The sequence below is a fragment of the Anticarsia gemmatalis genome, chromosome 6, assembly GCF_050436995.1.
Source record: "Anticarsia gemmatalis isolate Benzon Research Colony breed Stoneville strain chromosome 6, ilAntGemm2 primary, whole genome shotgun sequence".
Taxonomy (NCBI): domain Eukaryota; kingdom Metazoa; phylum Arthropoda; class Insecta; order Lepidoptera; family Erebidae; genus Anticarsia; species Anticarsia gemmatalis.
The window spans coordinates 10,604,587-10,626,372 of NC_134750.1; the positions used below are offsets into that span (position 1 = coordinate 10,604,587).

Here is a 21,786-nt window from a genome sequence, read left to right on the forward strand (position 1 = left end):
CGGCCTTAATATTCATTAAGATGTTAATTTAAAATGCACTAGTTTTAAAATATTTTTACCATAAAGACACATTTTCGTAAAACAAAATTAGCAGGAAACGTAATATATAACAAACTAGGCGTTTCATTCAAGTATTATATAAAATTTTGGAATATATCCTGGGGTAAAAAGTCGCTTTTGTTATCCAGGCTATAAACTATCTGTGTATCAAATTACACCAAAATCTATTCAGTATTTTTGCGGTGATTGAGTAATAAATATCTATTAAAGTTTTTGCATTTATAATATTTAGTTTAAGTTTATTACTAAGATAATGTTTTGTAAACAGTTCAAAGAAATCTTCATCAGAAAATACTTTTTTCAATTTTAAATCTCTCTCTCAAAGTTATAATAGAGGGTTACAAAACTAATATAAGTGCAAGTTGGTATTTAAATATTCACCGCTCGCTTCAGGAGCATGCAGAATATTTAAACAGCAATTAAATAACATAAAAAATCTCTTTTGAAAACTATTTAACCGTACTCAAGTAAAGTTTATTGTTGTTGTTGTTTATTTAAATTTATTTGTGTTATTATTTCATGAACACGTAACATCTTTTTATATCAGATCAAAGAAAAATTCATCAGTTGTTTGTCTTCGTGAAATACTTAACATTACATCACTCTTAGTAGTTATGAAATAGCAAAACACTAACAATAAAAATGCTCAAGAAAATAAGTTCTAAAATAACAATACTTCAAAAGAAACTTTGAGAAAAATTTCAATTATGTAAAGATTTGGAGAGATCGTGAACTGGGACACAATAAGCTGTAGACCCGTAACACAAAAGAATATTCTTTTGTTACAAAAATGACTTCAAGATTTGTACCCGATTTATAAGAACTTTGCTCAATTTTCACGAGCGCTCGGAATTCCTGATAGGACTTTAAATTGCGCGTCACGTTAACAATACCGATCTATTATTATACAATTTATATCTTTGACTGTAAAACAGATTTTTCACTAGACAAAGTTATTATCCAATAAAGGTATGATATAAATAGAAATTTTACAAAGTGTTCTTACAGTTTAAATACAGCCGAAACAAAACAAAGTAGGTAGTTACATGCTTTTCGTGTTGATATGTGAGACGGCAACATGCTATAATTTTTGTTTAACGGTATGACTTGAGACATAACAGTATTTGACTAGTATGCAAATCCACATCACAGCGAAAGCTTTTTTTTGTCATTAATAACATTTTGGACACTGAATGTTAAACGAGGCAAAGCGATTTGAAAATATTGTGCAATTAGCTTCTATACTATTGATATTGACACAGAAGACTGTAACTATAGCTAATAGATCGACCTCCTAGCTCTCTCCAAGCAATTAAACTTTTAGTACTGCGCACTATCCTGAGAATTCAGACATGATACTTTATATTGGCAACCTTTGCTAAAGTAAATGATGGTCTGGAACAAATTTTAAACTTCAGTGGAAGCGATACTTGATGTAGAATTGAAATTAGAATTTTTAGTGAATCAACAATAGTTCCAGAAAACAAGTTTAATGTGAATAATTCATAACTTACTCATTCATATCAACCGTATAGTGTACCAACTGTTGAACTGAATAATCAATAAGCATATTTTGAAAACAAAACAGAAAACTTTTAGCGTTTACCGTGACATAATTTTTTTTTTGCAGTCAAATACACAAAATAATTGTTTTCACAACCTCAATAAAATCGCCAACGTGTGAAAAACCAGTATCTTGTTTACTCTCACTCTAGTACGATGTCAGCAACCGACAACCAATAAAGTCCGACAAAATGTAATATTACATCCTTTCACCCCACATCAATTTTACTCCAAACCATTTTATTTTTGCGGTATAATACGTGTAAAAATGTGTTATTATCTAAAAGGAATCCGATTTGCTCTCACAAATTACAATGGAAAGCTTTTATAAATAGAATTTGCTGTATTTTTAAGTATTTTTATGGTTCTTTGATGATATAAGGTATTCAGGTATCTGTACCACGAAAATTTCGTGGAACATTATATTTCAATTGGCGCTCTTTGCGTATGATGTTTTACGTCTTTCGCGGTATTGTTTCTTAGAAAACGTATTACTTTTCATGTTCGACAATATTTGGAGCACATTTTCTTTAAAAATACTGGTATTTAGGTAAATTAAAATACAAAATTCGAATCTTTGTAACAAAGCTCAGGAAAATCTGTTCAGTATTTTCGGCATGAGAGAGTACGATATGTCCATCGAAATATCCAACCATCAAAACTGTTGCATTTATAATATCAAAGTAAAAAAACTACATGGGAAAACATAGTAAAAATATGATTTAAAAAAGGCTTTTCCTCCAAACATACCCATGTTTAAAATATCTTTCACACAATCAGTATTAATCTTATTCATGATAAGTATTAAAATGAATGAGATAACGGACAGTGGGCCTTATTGAATTTAATAGGGACCTTCATCTACATATTCAAATTGATATTGTTGGTAATTGCTTGAAAGTTTCTCAAGGGATCTAGTTTGTATCGAATTATCATGTTTATTTAGTACCCTTAATGCATATTAGATTCAGGTGTTATGAATAATTTATAGTATTATCTTTATAACTAGGCGATACCCGCTACTTTGCCCGGTAACCCTTTTAGATATTCTCTTAACGGATTGTTAAATATTTATTCAATTTTATTTGGCAACTTCACCCGGTCAATATAAAATCACACCCAAAAGCGTAAAATAAAACGGTTTCTATCCATCTATCCATCTCAAAAATCATCATCATTGGACTGAATACATCTATTGCAGATGATTAAGGTGGCGTCAGGTAGAATTAGTAGACTTTCGTTCGTGGCTGAAAAGGCCTATGCGGGAGTGGCAACCGCGACCACATTTACGACAGATAAAAGTGCCAGAGGAGGATGAGGTCGTTGGGGTACGTTGGTGTCGTAGGACACATTTCTGTTGAAAATATCAAAAAATTATCACCAAATTCGGTCTAGCACAATACATGCGTGCCTATAAATTCTTAACACAATTCTTTAGAACATGTCTTGAATCCGCACTTACCGGCGTGCCCAGAAGTGAGACTGTCATTGGTTTAAAAAGTGCATTTTGAATATAGGATCGATTGCACAACGTATCTCCTTCGTATCTTGATATTGTGGTGACTTCGTAACTACACAGTGCACTGTTATTTGCACACAATTTTCCAAGAAATTACTCTTGAGAAGAAAATTGCTTGCACTCGGTTGAACATTACAAATACGTTGCCAGTTTCATGAGAAATATTTGTACAAGAATCTAATATAGTGTAGAAAATTACTTGTTTTTACCTTAAGGGGTAAACAAAGATGCAAAACTACAAAGACACAATATTTACTAGTTAGTCATATCTGTTATATCTTTGAAATAAAATATGGAAGGGGGCTATAAACGGCTATAATATAACGGCTATAATCGGCAAAACAGGCAGATTTATCTTTTACATTGAGTATTTTAAGTATAGAGTAAAATGTATTATTTAGAACATTCATAATAATTAAGATTATTTTGGTAAAGTAAGTTAATGTAAACAAATAATCACATATTATAATGTTATAATAATTACTAAGAAGTAAGAATACCTCGATGGTTAGCTGGGTAATTATTTCGTTGTTCGTTCCCCAGACAATATGTATAACGAAACTACTTTCATACATATATATCACGACCGTAATGTGGCAGGATATTAATTACGTAGAAACTGCATTTTGTGTGATTCTTCGTTATTTATTCTTCAATAGTATTTGATCGTATTTCAGAAATATATTGAAATTGTGACCGCAACTGTTAATATACCTATTAATCATCGAGAAGACAGTTCATCAAGGGCAGGAATCACAGACACCTATTTATGAATATAAAAATACTAAAAAATAAAATCCTTCCCTAGAATATCAACTATTTAGGGTTTAAATCAAGCAATATTATTGACCGCATAAGAGCGATCTAACCTAAATTAAATCCGCCGTGATAGTGACATAGATACATACATATTATTAAGTGTACTATTCTCGCCGTAAGCTGTACAATACATCAAGTTCCTATGGACTAATCCGCAATATGATCCGCATTAAATATGTATAAGCCGACGTAATCGTGCTGTAAACTTGCTCAATATTCCATTTTATAGACTACTACTATGTAGTAAAATACATGTAATGAAATTGTAACATTATAACTAGGCATTATGGTCACGTTTTCTTTGTTTGTAAAAAGCCTAAAAACCGATGAAGTTTAGAACAAAGGTTTTATAATACATTCTAATGCATAAACTAAACGAATTAGTATAATATTTTACACATAGAAAGCTTAGTCTTGAGATTTTTTTTATTAGAAAAAAAAACTAATTCAGCCTTTGCTTTTAACATATAGCTGTGTAATGTCAACGTCAAATCTAGTAATTCATCTGATTCTTAACTCTACTTTCACAACCGCAGAATAATAATTAGGTTTACTAAATTAATCATTGTCTTGTTGCAAACCAATTAGCGCTAAAATTATCAAGGTACCTTAAAGCGATAATTTTTTACTTGTAAATATTGGATGTTTTCAACTACCCGCCTTTGTGGGCAGTCCTTAGCAATTCCCAAGTCGATCGATAGAATAAATAATACTGTAATAGCAAGGGTTGACGTCACAGATAATACGTAATTTAATGTTTTAACTGCATAACTATTGTAACCTAGTCATAAATTATTTACTTTCATAAAAACTGTAATACGTTTTTGTGTGAAATACTTTATCTAAAATGTTAAACTATTTATTGTAAGGAAAAGAAGAAACGATATGTGAGATGACTGTACTGATACTTTAAAAATACACAATCGAAAACAGGAAAAGTGATGCCCTTAATATCTAGATAATGCATATGTAGGTAGGTTCATATCTATATCTATACTAATATTATAAAGCTGAAGAGTTTGTTTGTTTGTTTGAACGCGCTAATCTCAGGAACTACTGGTCCGATTTGAAAAATTATTCAGTGTTAGATAGCCCATTTATCGAGGAAGGCTATAGGCTATATATCATCACGCTACAACCAATAGGAGCAGAGCAGCAGTAAAAAATGTTACAATAACGGGGAAAATTTTGACCCATTCTCTCTTATGTGACGCAAGCGAAGTTGCGCGGGTCAGCTAGTATTAAATAACCATTCGATATACGTGTTGAAAGGGTAATTGATAGGTAAAATTCGAAAAAGTACTACACTATAGCAATGGCTTTCTAACACATACACAGCCCTTAGCGTTTTCGGGAAGAGCTATTTTCCTTTAAGTGATTCTAAATGTCAATGCTTGCCATTGGATAGAACCAACTGCAGAAAATTGTACCAATGTTTTCATAACAAACAATTACAAAAGAATACCTAACTATAATCTTCATAGAAATGCAACAGGTCTGTCGTATTTTCTCATTTATTTTTCCCCCAGATTGGGCCAACGTTTGTCAATTTGTGGATTAACGCGTATAATCCCCCCTCTTTCGTCCGTTGAGCTGCGAAATAGGCCAGATTGGCAATCAATCATTTACAAGCGAACGCCTCTTATTTCATATCTTTATTAAATGAAACTTAAGGAAAGGTTTCTGAACGACGTAGAGTAAGGTGAGATTTATTAATCAACTACGTATTAGAAATGGCTTAAAATTTATAAATTCAATTCTCCTGCAACTACCGAAGTAAATAAATGTTAGATTAATCAGTACAAGATTGGGTTTAAATAACGAAACTTAGTAAGTATTCCGTCACGTTTAAAAAAATAGGATAGATGAAAATGCTTTGTACTGTCGAATTAAGTTAATGTTAAGCCCAGTTAGATCAGACAAAATATTAAAAAAAAATAAGATTGAAGCCATTTTCTTCAAGAATAGAAGCGAAGTAATCTTTTTTTTCTTCTAAAACGACACAAAAACGAACAAACTAGTTCAAAAAACTATAGATCATTTATCATGTCAAAGTTCAGAAAACTGATGTATACTTCAATGTTTAGCAAGAACCCTTGTACCACGACCTAACGTTTTTATCCACTGTCGCCCTAATCTCATCCATACCAACTAAGGCTAAAAGTTGAACCCTTACGGCCTCTCTTATTTATACTCTTGCGGTCATTGAACCCAATCTCCTAGCTAGGTAATTACAGGCTACCCTATTTTGTCTCCTGTTTACTAATTAATGGTGGTAGGCTTTTAAAACGGAATAATTAAATATCTCGGCTTTTTACCTGGCTAATTTTGTAATATGACTAGGCGCTACTTTTATAAGTACTGGCTGCTTTAGCCTAACAAGATAATGTTCCGTCAAAACACAAAAAATACTTTTTAGGGTTCCGTAATGAAAGGGTAAAAACTGGACCTAAGACTTCGAGGCATGTTGGTTTGACAGTTAAAATGTTCACAGATAATGTATTTCTGTGGCTGTCTATTAATAACATAATTGTACATTTATTTCTCGATGGCAGTCGGTTGTCGGTAGTCGATAGTAATAGAGAATCGAGCTACAGGGAGCTAACATACAACAAACATGATTTTACTGAAGTTTTGATAAGACAATCTTATCCAAACTTCGGTTAAATCGTGTTTGTACTTGTACAAACATACATACAATATGTATATTTGTACAAGTATCAAACATTTATAAATCTTCACAGCTACATTAACATTTCGTTTAAAACCTCTCTCGTTGTATTTTCTTTTACCTTACAAAGCAGACCTTGAGCAGTACACTAAAAATGCTTGCCTCAGTGATTCAACAAAGGCTGTCAACTAACGTTTTCAACTCATCTTAGTACAAAGGCTAATTGAGTTATGACTTGCTTAGGTTTTGGAACAATACCTGACTGTGACCTTTCAAGAAAACGAGGATAGTCAACTTTATTAGTAATTTACGAATTATTTTATAAGGCAAAAAATTACCTAGGAAATTGGAACTCGTATCTGCAGTTTGTTACTATTGGTATGCTTTAAATTATCATTTATTTGGCACGTCTCCAGACTTACAAATCTGAACAAAAACACGCCATACCGTCTAAACTTAATCCGAATATCTAGGCTCTGAAAAACCTGAAGTATAGTATTATGAAAGTATATTATCGAAAATAATACGGTAATCATTGCGAACATGCACGTTACGGCACGCTCTTTAGCCTGCCAGTCAGGTTGGGAGAGGGACCACAGTCAGTGCAACCTGCACCGAGACGTCGAGAATTCATAATTTTCGTATTTTATGTAAATCTTTTAAAATTATCTATTAATAAAAGGTGAGAACCATTCAAAATATCTTTAAGTATAAATAATCACAATTTATTCTTATAACTTTCTATTGTTTTATCAAATATCAATATATTTTCATCACATCGATTTCTAAAACTATCTTTCCACTCCTCAAAATGTCCGCCACATATAACTACACAGTATTGTATCACAAATAGATTCAGCACAATATCTCAGTGATACAAGGTTTGATTGTCCGTCAAGGCCTGAGCTATTCACCTATTGTCACTACAATACCTATTCATGCTTGACCTCTGGGCATTTGACTCTCGGGTCACATATACTAGGTATATGTTGCTATGCTCTATTTAATTCTTGGTATTCGCTTAGCAGAAGATTATTTGAGCATCAGAGATAAACGATTTTTCGGCAGTATTGATTTCAGAGAACATTTGACTATAACAAATACCAAGTATTATAATATACTTTAGTTAATTTTCCATTAACTAGAAGTTTTAGAAACGTTCTTTTGATTAAGCTGTGTGTCTATTACTAAAACATAATCTATCACCATAGAGTCCTAGACCCTCAATTAATACAATAGTTTTGTTTTAAAGCGTAATTGACGAAATTACTTTACTATTATATATTCGATTATATATATTTCTGTCTCATCATAAAATACCCATATTATTATATTACTAAGATATGCGCTTTACATTTAATGTCAAGATAACAGCAAAACACGCGTATCACATAGAAGTAATTACAACATGTTTTGATCGTAATCTAAAGACTAAAATAGATACATTAACATGATACGCTAACACTAATACACTTAGCGAAGTTCAATGACCTAAGCCTTCATTAGTGAGTGCCCTAAACACTGGGACTCACGTAGGTAATTAATTTAGGACGTAAATCTTTGTAGGTATAGTTTCTTCTGTTATCGAGTAAAAACGTAAAGGAAGACTTTGAAACTGTCATCATCAGAATGAATTTGACCATCAAAATTCATACATTTTTATAGCCTCATTACATATATGTGCAGCCACATTATTTAAGGTGAAAATATGTAAAATAGAGATTTATTTTTATTTGATCATTATTTTTGCTTGCTTGATACTAGTCTTTACTCTTATATTATTTTTTTATTAGGCTACATCGATTGACGTATGCAATTTCGTAGAATCGAATGACGAACTGGATTATAGATTTTTTTAAATCTAATTTGTTAATCCAGAGTATGTTGTCTTTTAATTACAGCACCAATATCAATCATGCTCTTATCAGAAGCGCTTTTACTTCTTGGAAGGAAGACGTTGCGTTTACTTATGTATGTACACATTGTACATCAGTATTTCCCGTTACGAAAGCAGACGTAATACAAAATAACGTATTCATACAACCATCTCTTTTATCAACAAATTGAAAAGTGTTACATTAGCAGTAATTTATCAAAGGCACGTTCCCGAAACTGTGTAACTTTGTTCAAGAAAAGTTCCACACACGCCCGCATCTTTGAGCTGTTGCTTATGCTAATTAGGAGTATTTACGTAATTTTGATACATATTATATAATATTTTTGGTATTTTAGATTAGAATCTGAGAACAATACTGGTATTTTAACTACACGTTTGGTCTAGTGGTTAACTCGCCGCAATAACCATAGTACCTACCGCTCGTGGTGGATTCGAATCACATCTGTATCTGGTCTGAGCCTGGATGCTATTTATTTATATATGTGGGTATTTAAAATGATATACTAGTAAAAGCATTGTTCAGTTTGAAATTAGATGACGGTTTGTTTATTTTCCAAAAGCAGTTTCGATTCGATTGAACAGATTGAATATTCGTATATTTTTTATTTTTTTATTTACTTTAATCAGGTAATAATTTATAAAGGAAACAAAAACAACTTAAAGACTTATCAAATCAAATCTGTTGAAAGTAATTTGACAAATATACCTAATAATAACTTTGTTGTTTTTATCCTGTATTCAAATTTTACTGTGACTTTTTCCTAAAAGTAATCTGCAAACTGTTATATTGCTTCCTATATTATTGTAATTTGACCTTACTATTCAGTTACGTGACTGTGATCCCCAATAGTTTTGACCTAAACAAATACGTACGACTTTTGTTACTATTCATTGAAAACCATTATCTATTGAAACATCATTGTATCTCCATTTTCAAGTAATTGAGTCGTAAATTAGAAAGATTGTAATAAGACACGATTGCTTACAAAAAAGAGATAAATAATATATTTAAATAACGGAACAATCCTTAATATTACATATAATATGTTCGAAATTTGAGGGAATCAACATGAGTACATATGAATGTTACTCTTTGATTAAAAAACTACCAAACAAATGTTGATAAAATTAAGGGCATGGATAGTTTACGATATAAATCAACTAGGTCAAAAATACCCAGAGAAATCTTTTCAGGCAGACAGATCTGCGACCAAAGGCTCATAGCGAATTAAACCGTAGAACAATATTAGCCTGTCTATCTTACAAGAACAACAAAAAGTAAATAAATATGGACAACTTGAACCCATTCATAAATATCGGCATCCCCAAAATGAAGAGTTAAAATTGTCACTCGAGTCGAAAGCTGAACTCAGATTAATTCCATTTATCTTCAAATTACAGACAGTTTATTCAAAGGTTTCCAGTTTTATTTACAAAACAATCTCTTTGCAACTTGACACCGAGATTTAAAACGGGATTTTATTTGTTTGATTGTTTAATTTACATGGATTGGATAAATATAGGTTTGTAAATATACTCCGCCAACCATTGAGGATTTATTGTAAACGTTTAGGCTGTACTTCGATATGTTATACCGCGCTATAATATGAAAATTGTGAGAAATGTACAGCCCTTTATGGCTTGCACAAATCTTGAGAGAGGAATACCATAGGATTTAAATCGCTTTGGCGTGGTAGAATCCGGTCACAGAAAGGCAGTTATACTGCCTAAGTTGATAGTTAAGAAAAGTTCTTTAGACAGTTACAAGAGTAGCGAAAGCATAGTCACTCAAACAGTTACAACTACAGTTTTTATAATAGTTTTCTTTCTAAAATTGTATGCGTCACATAATCCCACTCATACATACGTGGGAAAACAGTAACTTGTCGTATAATTCATTTACATTCATACCTTCTCTCTTACTCTAACTTTTTAAAGAGAAAACCCAAAATTTGTATTCAAGCTTAGAGACCGTCACGAACGTGAAATAGGTGAAGTCTATTTTTAAAACCTCACGCCTGAAATATATTAAAGATTTACATAATCACGTAAAAGCATATGTTATGATGTAAATTTGTGAACTTCAACGAATAACGCTTCAAGAAAATGTAACGCGAGCGAAGAATAATATCGTACTTTATAAAATAAATGCCTTTTTGATCTTGTTCGCCTTTGAAAGATACTTTGGGGTATTTTTGCTAGATAGTTCTAAGAAATTGTAATGGTACTGTAATGGTTAGATAGTATTAGAGCATTTATTTTGAAAGATAACAAGCAATTCTAAGCTATGACGCAATATTTTGTATAAATATACAAATATATCTATAAGTACAAATCTATGATCGATTGAGAGCATCTCTTGATTCTTGTCAAAAACCGTATGATAGGATCAAGAGGTGCTATTTAGTTTACTACAACCGACTGCGTTTGACCGAAATTATTATAACATCTAATAGAACTTCAGAACTGTTACTATATTACGTTTAAACATAGCTATAATATACACAATACTACCCAAGAGTACTTAAAAAGAAATACATCGTAAATTTCTTCAGAAATATAAAAGTGAAGTTTTCCATCGATTATAAAGTCGGAGCTACGATTGTAAAATGCAGTGGAGCACCACTAGTACCACTTAAGAACTCCTAGAGAGTCCCACTTCCCGCAGTTGCCACTTATAAAGCGAGGCAGTAGAGAGAAGTGTGCCATAAAAAATATAACATTATATTTTATTTACGTTCTATACTGAGCACGTAAAGGAAACTTGCCAGTAATTGAAAGTTTGCCGTAAGTGAAAACTCTCATTTTGCAATTCGGTTTATTAGAATTTAAATTAAATTGTATTTAATATTTGAATTGTATTGGAAGAATCTTTGCCCAACAATTAGACAGTTCAAGATAATTATAAAAAATATGTAAGTTATATAAATATTTTTATAATCACCAAATTTTTGAGGTACTATTGCTATAAGCGCAAGCAGTGACTTCATAAATTTGCTATAGAAAACATAAATAAATAAATTGTGTAATTGAGAAAGAAAGACGCATAAAATTTTTCTCTGTCTCTTAAACAACATTGAAATATATCGTATTCCCAATATTGTCAAAGAAAATAATTGCTATAACATCCCTTACAAAAAACACACATATTATTCCATAAAACGAAATAAATAAACAACCCAATTCAGAAGTCCAATTAAGTCGACAAAACAACCTATTTACTCATACCAAAACCATACTTTTTTCGACAAGAACAAAACGTCCCTTGATTAAGATAGAAGCGGCCAAGACAATATGCTTATAAAGCCGCTTACAGACATGCGTCGCGAATCGTTTAGTTACATATGCCTGCTCGCTGTTAACGATCGCCGAACGATATCCTCCTAACTGATATTTCACGACAGCTCGTTTTATAGAAACCAGCCATCGGTGTAGTACTGTGTTATAGTGTCCAAGTGTGTGCAAAATACACAAGTACACTCTCTAATCACTCACTCTCCCCAGTGAGAAGTCAAACGCTTGACCGACAGTTTTACATGCTCTCCAGAGTTCTACAAACTTAAAATCGACTTATAAATTGCTCATCTTTCTTCACTTCTGGTACTTAACACCATGCTTGGTTTTTTGCATTGACAAGTACCGTTCGGGACGTAAGCATAAATGCATAATATATATCTCAAGTTGAAACATTCGTGACAAACAATACGTCACGATTGCCTCGCGATGTCTGTGTGCGACTTTATATATATTTATGTATATTATAGTATATAAGTACAGCCCGAAGCATTCTCTTCTAACCGCTAAGAGTATGCTCGAGTAACCATCGATTAAATTCTTTCATGCCGGTATGATTAGAACCTTTGTGAAACGTTTATTGAAAACGTATTTTTGTGTATTAAATTGTGGAATGGAAGAGTAATTGAAACTTGTTTGATTGGAAAGAGATCGAGTGGAATGTTTTAATGGGTTTTTACGATTGTGTGGTTAGGTAGTTTTATAATACGTAGGGTGAATATAAGTTCAATAAAACTTTATTCTTTTTTTTCTTTTTTCGATGCAGTAATCTCCGATTAACAATTTTGTATGGTCTGATAACAGTTAAACTTAGTTAGGTATTTCAAAATTAAATTTTGCGATTCATTAATGTGCCAATGTTATATACAGCATATTATCGTCATAATTATTATTATTTACTGTACTAGAAGTAGCCAGACTTTGGGTTAACATAGCACCATCTATATTCGGTTTTGACTCAGATAACCGTGTGTGCGTTGTCCAAAATTTATGTTTCTTACTACTATGCCACTACGAAAGATACTTGTATGATAAAAGAATACAAAATCAATGAAAAATCATAGAAGTACAGTTCAACTAGACTAAAAATTCTTTGCCAATCACACAAATATTTTGCTCAGTGCAAAAAATTTACCTAAAGCGAACAACAACTTGAAGCCTCATACACCTCAATCATTAACGTGTTAAATATAGATTAATGAACGACCCAATTACGTCAGAAATGAACCGCAATCATAATTAAATTGTTTACATTTACGTCATCGAATATGTGAAATATATACTGTAACATGTTGACCTATTTCCCATTCAGCTCACTGTTACATCAAACGTATCAAATGTTAAAGATATTCGGTACATGTCACTTGGAATAACGATCAGTGTTACATCTAGGCTTATGATATTTTGTTAGGTTTATGTCAGGGATGAACACGTTTTAAAGTTATCTAAACTCGAAGACGCAGAGTTCAAGAAATTATCATAACTCTATAATTAGCAAAAATATCATTTTCACCAAGAAAAACTACTTCAAAGGGAATTAATTAATTAATATAATATAAAGTTCTAAGTACATAAAAATAAATACTTTATCAAAAACTTTAACTCGGTGTGTATGTCATAGTTTCGTAATTATTAAAGGCTGAAACTGCCCTAAGTTATTTTTAAAACATCAAGTAAATCTAAATATAGACATTCTTTAGAAAACTCTGTCATTTAAATTTTCTCTCTCGTTCTGATGAGCGCGAGTTACTTAAATGATTAGCATCTCAAACCTTCTGTTTTTCTTTTACCCCGAGATAATCGGAAAGCTAATTACATTGGAAATTCAAAGTCTATAGAATGTAATTATGAAGTTGACAAGTCACTGCTACGCGGCTACGGAGCTACGGCGTAGGCTGTAGACTAATAACCGCGTAGCAGATTTTGCGGTCACGTTTTTATTGGACGATTAACATTTCATTTTCTCATATGGTTAAATGTTAATTTATTTTGGTTTTCAGTCTTGATTATTGTTTTCTTTGTGATAAAATTAATTAAAGCCGCGAATTATTAATACTACAAACTTGTGACATTTTTTTTATAATAACAAATTAAGATTTATTTTATTAGAGTCTCACAAATAAAAATATTAATAAGCTGAACTACCCTAACAAACTACACATCAAAATCAAAATATGTTATATTTCCCATCCGTAATATACTAGAGAGAACACGCTAACCTGATAAATGGGATTACATAAACTATGTTAGATAATTGTTATGAGGGTAAGACAAATAGGGAGCTGAAACGATTTATATACCTGTCGATATATCAAATAAATATAATACATAAGGAAAGCCGAAATAAATTATTGTTTTTTTTTATATTTTAACCTACGACGTTTAACTGAAAACAGTATTCAAGTTACGAATACCCTAACGTCATTGTAAAACCCAACTAATTATATTGTATATCTATAAGTGGTAAAATGTAATATGAATATTAAAATAACTAATTTATTTATTCAATGACTAAAACCGAAGGAACGTTAAAGTACTTTAATGAAACCGAAACCAAGCCTATTTATCAATCACAACCTAGCAAGTAATGCAACCAAAATCACAACAAAATAATATCATGAAAATAATAGAATGAATTCTCGTTCTAAGAAGGTTTATTCAACTTTGGACAAACTCATAAAACACTAACAGGCTCCTAAAACAATATTTTGCCTTTAAACATTCTTAATACAAATATGTGCGTCCAAGAGAACGCTCAGGGCCAAACTTTACAAACTAGTGGAACTTCAAATTAAGTTTACAACTTGTAAAATATTTACTGTTACTTTACAAGTATTTGTTAACGCGTAACTTAGAAATTGGTTGTTTATTCTTTATATCGTGTCGTGGAAACTGTCAATTAATTGAAAAGGGTTTCATTTTCTATGTGTACTTAAAAAAGGTAGTGTAAGGAAACCAAAGGTGAGAATGGACATGATATCTTTGTCCCACCCAACGAGGTATTAACGATAGTCCTTTAAGAATATGTCACACACAAGTAAAGATTTAAGATTTTTCTAGCATATTGAATAGGATTTATTCATCTATACTAATATTATAAAGCTGAAGAGTTTGTTTGTTTGTTTGTTTGTTTGTTTGTTTGATTGTTTGTTTGAACGCGCTAATCTCAGGAACTACTAGTCCGATTTGAAAAATTCTTTCAGTGTTAGATAGCCCATTTATCGAGGAAGGCTATAGGCTATATATCATCACGCTACGACCAATAGGAGCAGAATAACAGTGAAAAATGTTACAAAAACGGGGCAAATTATGATTATCTTAAGTGACGCAAGCGAAGTTGCGCGGGTCAGCTAGTACATTATAAAGTGTCGTTGCACAAACATTCATTCATAACCAAATTGCGATAGCTAATTCATATGTATTGACCGTCTTTTCTAGAAAATAAAATTTTCTATTCTTAGATATTTACAGCATTTTTTTTTTGGTACGCAGATATTTCGTATATTATTACTATTGTCATCATTGCCACATATTTGCAGTAAAACTGTTTCTCATGTATCAAGCAATAAAGAAACAACAAGTGCGCCATCGATTATTCCGGTCACCGCAGTCGCAGCAATACATGAATGAAAGAGGAACGCATTGTGACGATCCGAATAGCTAACAATGAATGTGGCTACGAAGTACGACGGCGATATATGAAAAACTCTTTGCGTAGGTAATATGTTCTCCTTAACCATCATTTTTTTCAGATTCAATTGAAAACTATCTTCGAGAACATGTTACTCAAGATATAGCGAAGTAGTAATGAGTTCAAACAAGTGCCATCTGAAACTAGTCTGTTCTTTGAAAGAGATTGAAAAACAACTTGTGTATTCTCAATTTAGGTTTGCATAATATACGAGAATGATAGCCATCATTAACATGTATGTAATACACACATCGTTAAATAGTCAATCAATGAACCGCGTCATTCATCCCCTCGAAATATTATCCCGATGTTGACCCAATGATGTTGTTTACTCCCAAACGATTACTAATTTCGTGTCCGCTCGTAAATCTACATTGGAAAATTCACGTCCCTCTATAATCTCAACAGCCTATAGTATTTTCATTTTGTCATCAAAGGCTTTGATCATAAAATGAAAATGGACACTTAATCTCTTTTGTACACAAGACGCCGAAATTTTGTCTTAGATGCGGAGTTGCGTACTATGTTTAAATCTTTGTAATACGACGCCCGGATTTTGGCAGAGGCTTTGAAAAAAGAAACTGCCTTCACCCCTAATTTTTCTTTGTACAATTTATACATATTCTCGTTTTTATTATATTCGAACCAAAACTGCTTGTTATTCTTCATTATATTATCATATTCAAACTGAAAGAAGAGTAGATACGTTTTCTTTGTAAACAAAAGAGCACAAGTAGCTTTTGCAATAAAATACAATTTTTCAATTTTTTCCACCATCGAAACACGCCGTCACCTTTAAAAAGTTGCTTGAAAACACGAAACGATAAAGAAATGTTCACTGCAAAACGAATACGGGTAATAATTACATATATGTATGTCATTGTATGTATATGTTAGTGTACATAATAAACATAATCTATTTTCAACAAGTTACGAAGTTTTAATTAAATACCACCCAAAAACTGCAGAAACACAACAACAAAAAGTAAATAGCGACCCGAAATTCCAGTAAATGGCACCCACATACACATAAAAGTAAAACAAACAGAAAAAAAGTCCAAAAAAATAACTTTCCACCGAGTTAGACGGGAGGTTCGGGCGTTAATTTTATCTGTGTAATTATTATTACGTCGTTACTTACCGAAGCTTTCCCGCGTTATTTGGTGGCTGGATCTCTTCGCGAAACGAGTGCCCGCCGTCACAGCGTGCCGCGTTGTGAATCCTGTTGTCCTATGATGCCCCTCGCCCCTATGCCGCGATGGCGACGCTGTCCACTGCGCCTGCGCGACCCTATGACGTCAATGGTTTCGTTCACAAGCATACAGGTGTTGGTGTTTGATATGCCGCAGTTGGCGCGTGCAAGTAATAGCTTTTAAATTGCAGAAACTCATTTATAGGTTACCTAAACTTCAGTTTGTTACTATCGTTCTGAATCTGAATGTTTTCAGTAATTCATTCACGCGTTAACAGATAATTCGACTTTCCTCTACCTTTATCAGCCGACCGTGCGTGCGAACCATCCGAAAAGTTTCCGGTTGAATTAAACCGTAAAATAGGACGCAAGGGACCATAAAAGGTTTTAATTTCCGAACCGTAGCATTAAAATGATATTGCTAAGATCCGCTCTAATCTGATGCGATGAGTTGGCTTCAAAAGAAGTTTTTTGTTTGTAGTATACACGTAGCGAGTTCGTAAAAGTATTTGATAGGCATTGAATCTTTGCGGAGAGAAAGGACTTGGTGAAATCAGGTCACTCGATTCCCGCTTTATGGAGCACTTGTTAGTTGAAATGGTCTATTTGTTACGCGGTTGTAACTCGTGTTCTCTTTATTGTTTGACGTTAGTAGTTATTATCCTCCGTGTTATTACGTTCTGTTATTAGTTTTTCTTGTTAAATGCTGATATTTATATGAAAGTTTATTAAATTTTCTATTGATTTAGAAGTTATTTGTATTAGAGATACTATCTAATACTACTACTATACTATACTACGAAGAAACTATAGTTTTAAACCATTAGATAATTCAGATAACTTTGCCGACCAAAATATCTTACGAATAACACAATCAGGGACTAGGACTTAATTGAAAATAATTTTATTTCATTCTGTCAGCAGTATTTCCGACAAACAAGATTTCCAAACTTTCTGTTGCGTCATTACTAAGTTCGTTGTGATAAGATTTGAAATGAATTTCGAAACGTTATCATAACTTCGGCTCTAATTTTGCAGTTGGAAGATTGTTGGATTTCAGTTAAAATGCAATATTAAAAAAATATATTTTTACAGACATACGCCTCATCTATTTATTAAAATACTGTAACTCGTGTGCATTGAATTCACATCTTAAACTACTCGTATAGTCAGAAGTGTCTACAGCTTACTAAACCATTACTCTTAGATTAAACGTTTTTACGAATTTAAATATGTTGTTTTTTATATATTCACTATACACGTATAATGTGTATGTAAGTACGTTCAAGTACGTTGATAATATTTTAGTATGGTTTCGTATACTTATTGGAGGCCAAAAATTAATGCAATTATTTTTTAATCTATTTATTTATTTTCAATGCTAAATTATGAACGAGTATCATCATAATTTTCGTCCTCTTGAATCCAACAATCTGAGCCAGCAATAAAAAATAACAAATTAAAATGCCAATGCTCCAAAGATTTTTTTTCCTCTAATCAAGTTAACAAATTGAGTTGGCGGAAATCTCTCAAGTTCAAAGACCCTTACTTATGCACAGGTAAAGGACGGAGGCTTAATTATGTAATTCTCAAAGGAATACCAGTAGTATGCGGTGTACCACACTCAACAAGTTACGTGTCTTACTTGTTACCGTTTGTAAGTACTTTGTTTGCGGCGAATTGTTTGGCAACAAAAATTTTCTTTGTATATTTATATTTATAGATGATTTTGTCTCGAGATTTTATACACATATGTAAAAATGTATTCTAAGCTCAATTTCCGTGATAAGACTGTAAGGAAGACCGATGCGACGAAAATTGATAGTTTTTCTTGTTGTTTGTTGGGAAGACCTACCCCTGGTTTCTGAGGTATTTTTAACGGTAGTCCATTTACGCAGACTGTCATTTTCATATTAACGCTCTTGACCTCAGAAACCAGGAGCTAGACAAAGCACTTAAGGCTTAAAATCTTCGTTCGATTAGCGTTTTCGTATTAGGTACATAAATGTCTAAATTTATAATAGTTCGCTACATTTATTGCAGCCTCGTGTATACTCCTACGTAACATAATTAAGGTACCTTTATTTGTGACTTTGTAATCAACAGTCAGGTAATTACAAAGTAAGTCCCATATTTCTTGCTAACGTAGTTTTCTTTCTTTTTTCTAGTGTTAAATTGCAAATACTCTGCAAAGGATTATCGAATTAGCATTTCATCCGGTTTTTCTGGAAGCCAATTGCTTTATTCGTTGTCTGGATAAAAGGAATACCTATAACGGTGTCTAGTCATACGCAATAAACTACATCTGTGCTGTCTGAGGACCTCGGGAAAAAGAAATCTGGGTTTTTCCCAACTTCAAATGCGTAGATTGTTAGAAGTTTAGCTTGTTTTGAAGATACTTAAATTGACAAAGTAACTAAAATAACACACCGTTTCTGCTAAAGATTTTATAGGCAGTTTCAGCTTCATTAAGATATTATAGCGTATTTTGAAACAATGTTGTTCAATTCCAAACATTAAACCAAAAAGTACCTTTAAAAAAAATCTGCTATATAGCTACTCGTTTCAATTATTAATATAAATTTCATTTCGGACTGCTCATGGCTGCTGTCAACTATAAGACACGGTCAAATTTTCTTGAGATGATCATAATTTTTAAGTAGAGTGTTCTACCTTAAATAAGTTGTTTAATTGAGATGAGAGAGAGTTGTTTAATGCTTATTTGAGAAAAATCACGTCACGCACGTTTTTCACGTTCTTAAATGCGATAAAACAAAAGTACATAGGTAACTGTAGCAGTAAACTAGATAAAAAAAGGTGGCCCTGGAAAAAACCGCCAAATAAAAATAGAAGCGCTAGGCATCTCAACAATTTACTGCGAAGATTCGTCTTGATACTCGACCTTGGTTTCCACTATGCTTAGTTTATTTTAGTGCCCATCTTAAAAGAGGAGAATTGTTCTTTAAAAAAACATAGCGTCTACTTGGTAAATGATATTAATAGTATCCCTATAATACCTAGAAGATCGGTCACTAACGATTTACTACAAACTATTAATGTGTGAAAATAAATATAAGTATAGTAAAATGAAAAGTATAAGTAATTTCGTACCTGGGAAAAGTATAAATTGTTAATTAGTTATAATGACTACGTCGTACGTCGTCATGTTTAGCCACTTTGAAGGCTTAACCAACTTTTAAACTAGATAGACCGCTGAAAATGTGAAAAAAAGAAAAATCCTTACACGACTCAACGGATTAATAACTTTGGAAGAGGGTCTAATGGGATTGACATTTACTGTAATAACCGCGAGTGGCTCGGACCTTTGGGTCATGTAGCAAAAAGGAAAACGTCGCATTAAGAGATGTCACGATAGAGTGTGAAAGTGTCGATGAACTCAGAATAATGTAGACATTGGAGAACCTACGGGGCTCTGCCGGAATCAAGTTATTAATTAATCCATAATAATGGTTAAAAAGGTACTAAAATGCGCCACAGTGCCGGCATAAAGTAAAATGGTAAGCAAATACTTGCCTCTGTGGTTCTGTTTAATTGTCTTTGCTGCAGTTTGAATTGTCTCTGAAAAGTCTGAAATAACAATGTCATGTGAGTTGTGTTTTGTAATGTTTTGATTACATTAATTTTCGAACAATCATTTATTTATTACGCATCCAAAAATACGATTTTAAAAAGAATAATGCTAAATAATTCATCAAAAATGTACAATTTTAAAGCGAGTATCCATCAAGAAATGCAACTAGAACATGTATGATAATGATGTGGAATGTTTTGAAACCAATTCCGAAAACATTACCTCTGTCTTCCTCTAAATTATACAGAAAAAGAGTAACTGACGACATATCTAAATTAAAAAAAGATTTAAAATCTGCCAAAGAGGTTGTATTTTTATCTGGTGCTGGAATAAGTGCGGAGTCTGGAGTACCAACGTTTCGCGGGGAGGGAGGCTATTGGAGGGACCTTCCTTCGGCTAGTCTCGCCACTCCAGCTGCTTTTAGAGATGACCCTGGTCTTGTTTGGGAATTCTATCATTATAGAAGGGAGTTGGTGATGAAGGTGAAACCCAACGCTGTAAGTACCTCAGTACCGCGTGTTTTAATAGGGTAGAAGTACAGCAGTCTTTCATAATTATACATCTGTGGAAACATCCTAATTATGGATCTTGATCCTTGCTTATTTATTAATTCATTTGGTTCAGGGACATATAGCTATAGCTCAATATGAGGCAAGGCACGCTAAAAACAAGAAGGTAACAGTGATAACACAAAACGTTGATGGATTACACACAAGAGCTGGTACGAAGAATCTCATCGAACTTCACGGCAATCTGTTCAAGACGCGATGTACTAAGTGCAGCGAGGTTCTGGTCAACACCGATAGTCCTATTTGTGCGGTATTAACTATATCAAAACATACCATTTTGATGTTTCCTTTAGTTATGCGATTTCAAGGTAATATTTTTATTTCAGGCACTAAAGGGTCGCGGTTCCCCTACGGCTGAAAAGCTATATTCTGATATTCCGGAAAAAGATCTTCCTCACTGTAAAAAACCAGGTTGTGGTGGCCTTTTACGACCCCATATCGTGTGGTTTGGTGAAATGTTAGATCCAGCCATAGTCCATCAACTTGGTAAGCTCTATAAAACATACCACCAGTTTGACATTTTGTTATCCAACTATATTGTCTCAGCTGCTATAGTAAAAATTCTGTTCCCACAGATCCGATAATATCAAATTGCAACATATTGCTAGTAGTAGGCACATCGTCGATCGTGCATCCAGCAGCGTCTTATCCAGCTGTGATGGCTGCTGCAGGAGCTATTGTGGCAGAATTTAACATTGAAAAGACCCCTGCTTCTCATAAGTTTGATTATTACTTCGAAGGACCTTCAGCTGTAACTCTACCACAAGCTTTGACTGACTAATTCTGAGTTGGTAAGAAAATTCGTTAAATATTGTAATTTTATACATGATTTACGAACCAAATGCTACTCGTATAAATTATATCACTCCTGATTCTCAAAATTAAATGTGACGTAATCCTGCCCGCTCTGGCTGCCTGC

At 32.8% G+C, this 21,786-nt stretch overlaps 2 protein-coding genes across 2 annotated transcripts in view; one reads left to right on the plus strand and one right to left on the minus strand.

Moving 5' to 3' along the window:
• The window catches only part of LOC142973730 (uncharacterized), a 117,390-nt gene extending 100,616 nt beyond the window's left edge, over positions 1-16,774 (minus strand). Inside the window, exon 1 of the mRNA XM_076115712.1 lies at positions 16,656-16,774. The gene's annotated coding sequence lies outside the window, so the exon portion shown is untranslated. The remainder of the gene's footprint in view (positions 1-16,655) is intronic.
• A 3,553-nt stretch (positions 16,775-20,327) lies between these two features.
• On the plus strand, positions 20,328-21,648 carry LOC142973900 (NAD-dependent protein deacylase sirtuin-5, mitochondrial-like). The gene is made up of 4 exons (XM_076115933.1): positions 20,328-20,795; positions 20,923-21,117; positions 21,194-21,353; positions 21,443-21,648. The coding sequence occupies exons 1-4, from the start codon at positions 20,475-20,477 to the stop codon at positions 21,646-21,648; spliced, it is 882 nt and encodes a 293-aa protein (XP_075972048.1). The 5' UTR covers positions 20,328-20,474.
• The last annotated feature ends 138 nt before the right edge of the window (positions 21,649-21,786 follow it).

Coding starts and splice junctions, on each gene's coding strand:
- LOC142973900 (XM_076115933.1), top strand. CDS start 20,475: ATGATAATGATGTGGAATGTTTTGAAACCAATTCCGAAAACATTACCT. Junction 20,796..20,922: donor TGAAGGTGAAACCCAACGCT/GTAAGTACCTCA, acceptor CATTTGGTTCAG/GGACATATAGCTATAGCTCA. Junction 21,354..21,442: donor AGCCATAGTCCATCAACTTG/GTAAGCTCTATA, acceptor CTGTTCCCACAG/ATCCGATAATATCAAATTGC.